This window comes from Berghia stephanieae, chromosome 12, assembly GCF_034508935.2.
Source record: "Berghia stephanieae isolate SIO BIC M18660-M18661 chromosome 12, UCSD_Bste_1.3, whole genome shotgun sequence".
In the NCBI taxonomy this organism is placed as follows: Eukaryota; Metazoa; Mollusca; class Gastropoda; order Nudibranchia; family Aeolidiidae; genus Berghia; species Berghia stephanieae.
This window is the reverse complement of record NC_088371.1, coordinates 6,517,089-6,529,311: the sequence shown is the minus strand read 5'-3', so window position 1 is coordinate 6,529,311 and position 12,223 is coordinate 6,517,089. Positions and strand designations below refer to the sequence as shown.

Below are 12,223 nucleotides of genomic sequence, written 5' to 3'. Positions count from 1 at the left end.
TGGTCTAGTGGTATGACAATCACATTCGGATCGGAAAGTTATGGGTTCGAGCCTTGCTCGGCGCGTAGTTGAGTCATTGAAAATGCTTTTTATTCACATTCTCTCACCGAACTCAGGTGTAAAATGAGTATCCCAAGACATTAAAAGCGTTGTGTGTCGAAAAAATATTATCGTCTTACAGGCGTCAAGTGTCCTTCTACATGTTAAGTGTTGCTGTTGGTCAGAAACCCTTTGTAAAGCGTCTTGAGCACGTTTAGTGGATATTTTGCTGAAGATAGAATGACGTTATGGTCACTCGATCTTTGTTGTTTTGTTTTTGTTTGTTTTGTTTTGTTTGTTTTTTGGTATTTTTTTTTGCCATCCACGTTTATGAGAAATCCTCACTGAACTGTATTGACCAGACTATAAACGTTCATGTTTGTACATAGTTTTGTGTGTTGGTCCGTTATACTTCCGGATGGCAATTTTGTGAGTTTCTTAGCTAATAATATCTATATATATATAGATAGAACGAAGATGACGTCACTCAAGCCATTGTTGTTGTATTTTGCCATCCGCGTTTGTGAGTGATTCTCACTAAACTGTATTACCCCGATTATAAAAGTTCATGGTTACACATAGATTTGTGTGTTGGTCCGCTATACTTCCGGATGGCAATGTTATGAGCTTCTTAGCCAAGCGCATATTATCTATAGATAGAATGCGCTTGGCCAAGGAGTGAACAACATTGCCATCCGGAAGTATAACGGACCAACACACAAACTCTGTGTAACTATGAACTTTTATAGTCTGGTTAATACAGTTTAGTGAGAACAACTCACAAACGCGGATGGCAAAAAGAATAACAAAGGCCTGAGTGACGTCATCTGCATACTATCTAAATATATAAAAGCTAAAAAAAAAAGCTCGCTTAAATTTAGATCTACTTTTTTTTCTTACTCTTTAAAAATCGGGAAGAAAAGGCGTGACGTCAAACCCTCCACTTTTGTGGTTCCTAAATCCTTGGGAGTGTGTATGTAACCATTCCTTTTGGAGTACTAATAAAGAATAGGTTACATTAAGTTGGCGTACTTTTTTCAGTAACAGGATGTATAGATAGAACGAAGATGACGTAACTCAAGCCTTTGTTTTTATATTTTGCCATCCGCGTTTATGAGTGATTCTCACTAAACTGTATCAACTACAATATAAAAGTTCATGGTTACACAGAGTTTTGTGTGTTGGTTCGTTATGCTTCCGGATGGCAATGTTATGAGCTTCTTAGCCAAGCGCATACTATCTATAGGCAGTTTCTTAGGTTTTATTGTACGTAATAGAGCGAATATGGATGATATTTATTGACGACAAGCATATATTTAAACTAGAAAATTAGATGCCATCACTTTGAAACCAGAAGATCAATAATTACAAAAGATATGTATCCTGTCCCTTGGATGAAGAGTGGTTTCGTACAAGAGGAATTGCTTGTTACCATTTTGATAAGACTCTAGCCTATCGCAAAGTACTTCCCGCCAGATATAACGGACCCAGCTACCCACTCACTCCCTGCTGGATGGTCAGAAGAAAAAAAACCCTATCTCATATTCACCCGGGATCAATCGCGGCCCATTTGAGAAACGGGTGCGTGCTCTAACAACTGAGCTACTGAGCTATCGATACTCTCGGTTGGACGTAAAACGTTGATATGTTGACAGACAGAAATCAATCTACAAATAAACCGACATCAAACTTTAATATATCAATACGTTTTTCATCAAATCGATTTTTATCGATATATTGATATGTATAATATTATTACATTTTCAGTAAAATACCGATATGCATATCGTCAAAAGACTACTGGTTAAATTTCACATTTCATCTGTCAAAATATGAAAATTTCATTTCCGCCTTTGTTTGTCGATTATATTGTTGTCTACATCCTCTACAGAAAGCAACCCAAACAAGAATATCGAATATTGTGATAAATACAAGTCCTCTAATTAACTCTCCAATTAAAAATCGGATTTATAACCCCCGATGCCAATATTCAGTATCGACCCTGCCCTTTTGAAAACGACGATTTGAAACGGTTTCTGTCCCAGCATGCCATGTCTGTTTACTCTTTTGTGCACAACGAAAAAAAAAATAGATTGACGTGTACTTCCGGTACGATTCTTGTTACAACGCTTCAACAATGACGTACAATATTGGCTTCCCTATAGACAGCCCCTCCCACTTCGACAGAGACCAAACTTGGACATATTATTCTTCTGATCAGTTGGATAATATGGAATATATTTTAATTTAGTTATTACTTTCATATATATTATGTGGTCTTGTAGTATGACACTCGCTTTCGGATCGGAAGGTCCTGGGTTTGAGCCTAGCTTGCTCGGCGCATAGTTGACTCCTTGGAAAATGCTCTTTACTCACATTCTCTCACCGTACTAGTTGTAAAATAAGTACCTGGCCGTTAACAGCGTTGTCTCCGTCGGAAAAAAATGTAATATCGCCTAACAGGCGTCATGTCTCGTTCTATATGTTACGTGTTGCTGTTGGTCCTGGGACCCTTTGTAAAGCGCTATGAGCACGTTTAGTGGATTTTGCGCTATATAAATGCTCTACTTTATATGTCACCCACCGTCTCGACGTGGTATTATGCCCGGATTACACAGATGCTTTTAGGTCAATCTAACGTTAAAATGTTGAGAAGTAGGACATTTATGCTTTTTATTCAGAAAAGTGAGTGGAGCAGGCACTTATGTTGATAACAACAAGAGATGAAGTGAGTAGGAAAGTGCCAGAGGACAATAATTTTTAATATCTATTGTCTTCTGGCACTTTCCTACTCACTTCATCTCTTGTTGTTATGCTTTTTACATTTAATGACACTCTGACTGCATTATTTATTGTCGGTAAAAATACACACATCGTTTATATACAGAGACGCCAACTTTAAATTTGGCTCACAGGAGTTTCAGACACCACTCGTAGGAATTTCAATGCCGAAAGAGGAATTTCCGCACACAAGAAAAAGGAATTGGAATGGTATTTGGCATTGTGTTTACATATTGTATAGTTCTAAATAGATAACAGGTTAAAATTATATTATGATACATAAACACATTGCCAAATACAATCCCAAAGTTTCCTTATTTCAAATGAAGTAAAGCGCCAAAACCTTATGGTAGAGATTGTAGTACTGGTGGGAGTGAGAATGATGTGGTGCTGGTGGTTATTGTAGTAGTGGTAGTAATGATGAAGATGTGATAGTGGTTGTTGTAGTTGTGGTCGTGATGATAATGATGTAGTGGTGGTTGTAGTAGTGGTGGTAGTGATGTTGATGTGGTGGTGATGGTGGTTGTAGTACAAATGGTAGTGATGATAATGTGGTAGTGGTGGTTGTAGTAGTAGTGGTAGTGATGGTGGTGGTTGTAGTAGTAGTAGCAGTAGTGATGATGTGGTGGTGGTTGTAGTAGTAGTGGTAATGATGATGTGGTGGTGGTGGTGATTGTAATAGTAGTGGTCGTGATGATGATGTGGTGCTGGTGGTTGTAGTAGTAGTGGTAGTGATGATGATGATGTTGTAGTGGTAGTTGTAGTAGTATAAGTGGTAATGATGATAATGTGGTAGTGGTGGTTGTAGTAGTAGTGGTAGTGATGCTGATGTGGTGGTGGTGGTTGTAGTAGTAGTAGTAGCAGTAGTGATGATGTGGTGGTGGTTGTAGTAGTAGTGGTAATGACATGTGGTGGTGGTGGTGATTGTAATAGTAGTGGTCGTGATGATGATGTGGTGCTGGTGGTTGTAGTAGTAGGAGTAGTGATGATGATGATGTTGTAGTGGTAGTTGTAGTAGTAGTAGTGGTAGTGATGATAATGTGGTAGTGGTGGTTGTAGTAGTAGTGGTAGTGATGATGATGTGGTGATGGTGGTTGTAGTAGAAGTAGTGGTAGTGATGATAATGTGGTAGTGGTGGTTGTAGTAGTAGTGGTAGTGATGATGATGTGGTGGTGGTGGTTGTAGTAGTAGTAGTAGTAGTAGTAGTAGTAGTAGTAGTAGTAGTAGTAGTAGTAGTAGTAGTAGTAGTAGTAGTGATGATGTGGTGGTGGTGGTTTTAGTCGTAGTGGTCGTGATGATGAGGTGGTGCTGGTGGTTGTAGTAGTAGTGGTAGTGATGATGATGATGTTGTTTGGTGGTTGTAGTAGTAGTAGTGGTAGTGATGAGATGTGGTGGTGGTGGTTGTAGTAGTAGTGGTAGTGATGATGATGTGGTGCTGGTGGTTGTAGTAGTAGTGGTAGTGATGATAATGATGTAGTGTTGGTTGTAGTAGTAGTAGTAGTGGTAGTGATGATGATGTGGTGGTGGTGGTTGTAGTAGCAGTGGTAGTGATGACGATGTGGCGGTGGTGGTGGTAGTTGTAGTAGTAGCAGTGGTGGTAGTGATGAAGATGAGGTGGTGGTGGTGGTGCTTGCAGTAGTAGTGGTAGTGATAGTGATGTGGTGGTGGTTGTAGTAGTGGTGGTAGTGATGATGATGTGGTGGTGATGATGGTTGTAGTACAAATGGTCGTGATGATGAACTGGTAGTGGTGGTTGTAGTAGTAGTAGTGGCAATCATGATGTGGTGGTGGTGGTTGTAGTAGTAGTAGTAGTAGTGATGTTGTGGTGGTGGTTGTAGTAGTAGTGGTAATGATGATGTGGTGGTGGGGGTTGTAGTAGTAGAGGTTGATGATGTGGTGGTGGTGGTTAAAGTAGTAGTGGTGGTGATGATGTGGTGGTGGTTGTAGTAGCAGTGGTAATGATGATGCAGTGGTGGTGGTGATGGTTGTAGTAGTGGTAGTGATGATGTGGTGGTGGTGGTTATAGTAGTAGTAGTGGTAGTGATGATGGTGGTGGTTATAGTAGTAGTGGTAGTGATGATGATGTGATAGTGGTGGTTGTAGTAGTAGTGGTAGTTGCAGTGATGATGATGATGTGGTGGTGGTGGTTGTATTAGTAGTGGTAGTGATGATGTGGTGGTGGTGGTGGTTGTAGTAGTAGTGATAGTTGTAGTGATGAGTGGTGGTGGTGGTTTGTAGTAGTAGTGGTAATGACGATGTAATGGTGGTTGTAGTAGTAGTGGTAATGATGATATGGATGTGGTTGTAGTAGTAGCTGTAAAGATGATGTGATGCTGGTAGTTGTTGTAGTAGTAGTGGTATTGATGATGATGTGGTAGTGGTGGTTGTAGTAGTTGCAGTGATGATGATGTGGTGGTGGTGGTTGCAGTAGTAGTGGTAGTGATGACGATGTGATTGTGGTGGCTGTAGTAGTTGTGGTAGTTGCAGTGATGATGATGTGGTGATGGTGGTTGCAGTAGTAGTGGTAGTGATGATGATGTGGTGGTGGTGGTTGCAGTAGTAGTGGTAGTGATGATGATGTGGTGGTGGTGGTTGTAATAGTGATGGTAGTTGTGGTTGTGATGATGATGTGGTGGTGGTGATTGTAGTAGTAGTTGTGGTACTGATGATGTGGTGGTGGTGGTTGTAGTGGTAGTGATGATGATGTGGTGATGGTGATTGCAGTAGTAGTGGTAGTAATGATGGTTGTAATACTAGCGATGATGATGTGGTGGTTGGAAGGGGGGGGGGGGGAGTATCCTTGGAACAAATTGACCTCACCGGAATTTGACGGAAGTTGCCCGGAGCCCGGAATTTTTGGCTCCAGACCGGAGTTTTTTCCGGTGAAACCGGAGTTTTGGCATCACTGTATATATAACAACAACAATTAACAATGAGAAGAAAATATAAAAGTAATAATTTGAAAAACAATAATAATACATATAATATCCTCTTAATAAAATCTGATTTAAAATCAGTAAGCCCTTTAAACATATTTTGCACATAAATTAAATACTATATAATATTATACATAAAAATCGACATGTCTCACTGTTTCATTCAATATGAAAATCAAATAAATTAAAGGGAAAAGAAAACATATCTGAACCAGTGTGAGCAGCTGCCACACTCTTCTCAATTCTTCTTCTTCTTCAAGTACCCTTGATCTTGGTACGCCATTCATCTGATCAGATAACCTCAGAAAACTAATATTACTCCTCTCTTTCTTTGTCACCCAGCTGTTCAAACTATTCAAATAATTTTTCTTGGTCTACCTCTACTCTTTTTTACCTTCCATCTTTACTGTGAGAGCAAGACGTTCAATACATTTATGTCGATCATGCTAAAAATTGCATTTGTCTTTTTCTTATTGTACGAATTAATAACCTTTTAGTTTCAGCTTGCTCTAATACTTCTTCATTAGTTTTCTTCTCTGTCCATGAGATTCTTAACATCCTTCTAAGAAACCACATTTCTGTTGCCTCCAGTTTCTTTCTAATGTCTTCTGTCTCCTGTCTCAATTAGCCATTACAAACTATGTGAAGATATGCGGTCTTGAGGCATGACACTTGCTTTCGGATCGGAAGATGCTGGGTTTTAGCCTAGCTCGGCGCATAGTTGAGTCCTTGGAAAAGGCTCCTAACTCAAATTCTCTCACCATACTCATGTGTATAATGAGTACCTGGTCGTTAACAGCGCTGTCTCTGTCGGGAAAAAAATGTATTATCGCCTGATATGCGCCATGTCTTCTCGTTCTACATTTTACGGGTCGCTGTTTATCATGGACCCCTTGCAAAGCGCTTTGAACACGTTAAGTAAAAAATGCTCTATATAAAGTTAATTTTTAAAATATAAAAAATCAATTTTAGTATCTCTATCACCCCCAAAATAATGCTGTTTTGAAGCAGTGTGACATATTTGTTTGAAGATGTTCTGGGGCAGCGTGGCTCAGCGATACGGTCTTTGCTTCGTACTCGAAAGGTAAATAAGTTCGACTACCCGTTTGAGCTGTGTGGCCTTGAGCAAGTTACCTAGCCTTAGCTTACTTTACGGCGCTGTCCTGCGGCTGTCGCCTGGATTGTTCCAGTCTTCCCTTGGAATAGATCCAGAAGAAAAATTTCCCCTTAGGGATGAATAAAGGGAATTTATTATTTATTTATTATTAATTATTATGATAATGGTTAATGATACAGACGAAGCGGTAAAATAAAGAAGTGTCTGGAAGAGCTCAATAAGACCCCCCCCCCCCCCCCCCCGAGCAGACCCCCCCCCGTCCATTCGTCGATTCCTATCTACTAACACACTAAGCAGGGCGTCATACAGTGAAAGTCAAAACCTACTCGACATACGTCGCTTGTTACTGTTGCTAATGAACGTTCTACGGGATCGGATGTTTGTCGTAGTACAGGAAAGTCATTGTCTATACGTCATTTGACGTGAATTTGTTATAATAGGGTTCAACAGTCGTGACGTCTTTTCCCTCGTAATTGTGCATAGTAACTGGTTCTTAACTATTGGCACAATGGCGGACGCCATTATCTCCATCACCGCCCTTATGAGATACTTCTCCGACGAGCATATAAGTGTATCCAGAGGAAAAAAATCATAATAAATCTGATTTTGTTTTGACTTTTGTACATTCCGATCACATGACATGTGAAAAAAGTTCTAGCCAGCATGATGAATAAAGAGTACCGATTTTCTTTGTTCAGAACCAAGCTACTGGTTGCTGGGCGAACGTGACATCATCCTATTGGCGAGTGGAATAGGGTGTGGCGAGTGACTTTTCCTGACGTTGGCTTTTAGAAGGCTTGATTGACAATACCGAAGTCCTGACTCCTATGTGTATTTTAAGTGCCTCGCATGCATGGTCAGGGGATTGAAACCACTTAATCAATAATTTTGTGCATGAAGAAAACCATTTTGCGCACACTTGACCTCAAGGCTAAAGTCTTGACCTGTCCATCACCCTGAATAACAACTCTTCCGTACTCTGGAAAAAAAAATACCATATTTAAAAATTTGGCCAGAAAACTCGTCCTTCAAATATCGATCGATTTAAATGACCCTCATCTTGGCAAAAAAACTCTCAAACCTGGGACTTCGCGAAGTCCCAGGTTTGAGAGTTTTTTTGCCAAGATGAGGGTCATTTAAATCGATCGATATTTGAAGGACGAGTTTTCTGGCCAAATTTTTAAATATGGGTTTTTCTAGAGTACGGCAGACTTGTCATCGTTTGATGTGATTTCCTTTTAGCGGTAACTCTCTTCTGATGTTTTGAGTCGGTTTGACTGAATGCAGTAAAAATTCGTTATGTGGTAATGTTTACGATTAGATCGTTTTAAGCGGTGAATAATATCATAGATAGTATGCGCTTGGCTAAAAAGCTCACAACATTGCCATCCGGAAGTATCAACGACCAACACACAAAACTATGTGTAACCATGTTCTTCTAAAGATAGGATGCGCTTGGCTAAGAAGCTCACAACATTGCCATCCGGAGGTGTAATGGACCAATACACAAAACTATGTGCAACCATGAATTTTTATAGTCAGGATAATACAGTTAAGTGAGAATTACTCATAAACGTGGATGGCAAAAAAAAAAAAAAACAATAGCAAAGACCCGAGTGACGTCAACTACATTCTATCTATAGCCGCGTTAATTTATTTCCTGATCCTGACACTACCAGAAATGCTACGTCACAGTGCAGGGCGACGATCACCAAAAGAAAGTGAACAGTACGTTTTATTCAACACATAATGGGATCTGTTGTCACATTGAGCAATACTAAAAACTCACGTTTCCTTTCTTTTGACAGTCGTCGCCTTCATTTGTAATGTGCTGTACGTGCGCCTATGTGGTTTTGTGGTATGACACTCGCTTTCGGATCTGAAGTTCCTGGGTTCGAGCCTCGCTCGGCGCATAGTTATGTCCTTGGAAAAGGCTCTTTACTCACATTCTCTCACCGTACTCATGTGTAAAATGAGTACCTGGCCGTTAACAGCGTTGTCTCTGTCGGGGAAAAATTGTAATATCGCCTAACAGGCGTCATGTTCCGTTCTGCATGTTACGTGTTGCTGTTGGTTAGGGACCCCTTGTAAAGTGATTTGAGCACTTTTAGTGGATATTGCTCTATATAAAAAAATCTAACCCCCCCCCCCAAATAAAAAACACACAAAAAAAAAAAAACGAACTCATATTTATTATCTTTTTGTAGTCGTCGCCTTGTATTGTGTTGTAATTCTACAGGAAGTGTCAGCTTATAAATAGATCTACACACATGCTCAATATCGTATTGTAGGATATCAATGTATTCGGTATAATGAAGGTTTATTGTAACTGTACTGCTACATGCATGAAATGACATCAACAGCCAAAGCATGAAAAATACGCATGGCATTTTGCAGTTACTTTGACGTGCCGCTGGGGGACTCATTGTTATGAACAGTGACGTCCTTTTTCCAAAAAGAGGACCGTTTGCGTTTATTATTATTATTATTATTATTATTATTATTATTATTATATTATTATTATTATTATTATTATTATTATTATTATTATTATTATTATATCATCATTCATTATTATTATTATTATTATTTATTATTATTATTATTATTATTATTATTATTATTATTATTATTATTATTATTATTATTATTTTATTATTTTCTTCTTCTTCTTCTTCTTCTTCTTCTTCTTCTTCTTCTTCTTCTTCTTCTTCTTTTCTTCTTTTTTTTCTTCTTCTTTCTTCTTCTTTTCTTCTTCTTCTTCTTCTTCTTCTTATTCTTTTATTATTATTATATTATTATTATTATTATAATAAAATTATTATTATTATTATCATCATCATTATCGTTATCATCATTATGTATATTTATATAGGGATTATACCGAAGCATCGAAGTACTTAAAAGTCAAAATAATAATAATAATGATAATAATAATAATAATAATAATAATAATAATAATAATAATAATAATAATAATAATAATAATAATAATAATAATAATAATAATAATAATAATAATAATAATAATAATAATAATAATAATAATAATAATAATAATAGGTTACATGGTCTAGTTACTCACGGTCGTTTCTGTTCCCAAACAGCCTCGTCATATACAATGCATTCAGGCCTGGAATGAAACGTTTGCCGCGACCCATGGTAAGTCCCCCTTCCTGGGTGTTCCCGGCCAACCACAACCCCGATGGCCCCACGTTTCTCAAAGGGGCGTAATTCCCGACGAGACCCAGTCCTCCTTGGAAAGGGAAGAGTGGTAAATCGCTGATGTCCTCCCTTGTTGTACTGTGGGTTGGGTACGCCGGGAAGGCGAAAGGGGATTCGTTCTCATTATCACCAATCATATTGTTGTTGTTGTTATTATTATTGATGTTGTTATCTGCACTGTCGCTGAGACCGTCGTCGCTATTTTCTTCTTGCGATGAGAAAGTTCCAGAAGAAGAAGAAGAGGAGGGGAGGCTGAAAGAGGGGTTGTGGAGACGTGGGAGGAACCTGGAGGAGAAGAGCTGTGGAGAGGGAAAGAATAACATAGAATTTTTTTTTAAAAATTGAGCCTTCATATAAAGCAATATCCACTGAACGTGCTCAAAGCGCTTTACAAAGGGCCCCTGGCCAAAAGCAACATTTAACATTTACGACGGAACATGACGCTTGTTAGGCGATGTTATAAATTTTTCGGACAGAGACAACGCTGTTAAAGGTCAGGTACTCATTTTACACCTGAGTACGGTGAGAGAATGTGAGTAAAGAGCCTTTTCCAAGGACTCATCTATACGTCCTACATGTTGTTATGATATATGTGTGTGAGTAATTGGATAGTAAATATACAGGGGACCACTTAAACGTAAAGATTACCTAGATATTAATATTGTACGGAATCACTTCAATATAAAAGCAAAAGTAGAATCTTTGTTATTGTTTACTTCCTCCTATGTAAAACCGTTAGTTGAATTAAGTTGTTGATATCATTCCAAAGTGTTATCAAGTTAATCCGAATATTTATATCGCATCAAACATCACAACATGGTGTCAAGAAGGTCAAGTAACAACTAAGAAAGAGAAGTACAATCTTATTTACTCAGAAAATCAAGTATCACATAAATAAGTAAAGTTAGTTGTTAGTGACAACGGATCATGGACCCACAATTGAAACCACAGTCTATGGACTTTGGAAACGGCAATATTGCCGAAAACTGGAAAACAAGGAGCCAACACATGAAGTTCCTACTTACTGGGCCTCTAGCTGACAAGAAAGATGAAGAAAAATCAAGCTATTTTCTGCTCTACATTGGTCAATCGGGGAGAGATATTTACATTACCTGGTCTATCCCAGATGATGTGGATGTAGATACACTATTCAGAAAATTTACAGAATATTGCCAGCCAAAGAAAAACACAATAATGGCGAGATTTCGTTTCAATTCACGAACACAGAAAAAACAAGAAACAACTGACCAATTCGTCACAGATCTACGCCTGATTGCCAAAGAATGTGACTATGGTGAACTAAGCTCTGATAAGGTCAATCTTCGTACAGAAACGACAAAATACGAGAAAGATTGCTCACAGAAGAAGACACAAAACTAGACAAAGCACTTGAAATAGCAAGATCTATCGAAGCAATGAGTCAGCAAATGTCTAATATGACTCTAAACACATCTAGTATCAATGCTGTCGATATCAACGCGCTCAGAAAAATGCCACATCGTGCCCAATGGGTTACAAAACCTACACAAATAACTACCGAGACAACCAGTCCACCAAATGAACCCAACCAGTAGCCATTGTTTTAACTGCGGTGGGCCACCTCACCACCCTTCAACATGTCCAGCAAGAAACAAAATATGTCATTATTGTAAAAAGCCAAATCACTTTTCAAAAATGTGCCGCAAATTGAAATTCAATCAGTCGAAGGCTGTGCATGAGATGCGAGAAGATATTGAAGAATTGTCATTTGAATGCGTTTCAATTGAATCAATAAAACAAGCAACAAACAAAAGAGACGAAGTCTTTGCAAAGATCAATGTCGACTTCCAGATTACCAGACATCTCACACAACACTCAAAGTTAAAATCGACACAGGGGCACAAGGAAATGCCTTACCACTGAGACTGTACAAGAGAATGTTTCCCAAACAATTAGACAACAATGGAAACCCAAATTCTCTCACACCATCACAAAAGGTATTGACAGGATATGGTGGACATAAAATCAAACAATCTTGGCACATGTATAATAGACTGCAACTACAATAACATACGCACAGTGCATTGTTTTATGTCACAGAAGATGCAGGGTCTGCAATAATGGGACTACCATCAGCAGAATCATT

The 12,223-nt window shown here is 38.6% G+C and overlaps 1 protein-coding gene across 1 annotated transcript in view; it reads right to left on the bottom strand.

The window, feature by feature from the left end:
- Positions 1 to 12,223, bottom strand: part of LOC144957869 (uncharacterized) — an 84,780-nt gene that overhangs the window by 7,504 nt on the left and 65,053 nt on the right. Inside the window, exon 3 of the mRNA XM_078889359.1 lies at positions 9,959 to 10,397. Within this exon, the coding sequence (XP_078745485.1) occupies positions 9,959 to 10,397 (439 nt within the window). The remainder of the gene's footprint in view (positions 1 to 9,958; positions 10,398 to 12,223) is intronic.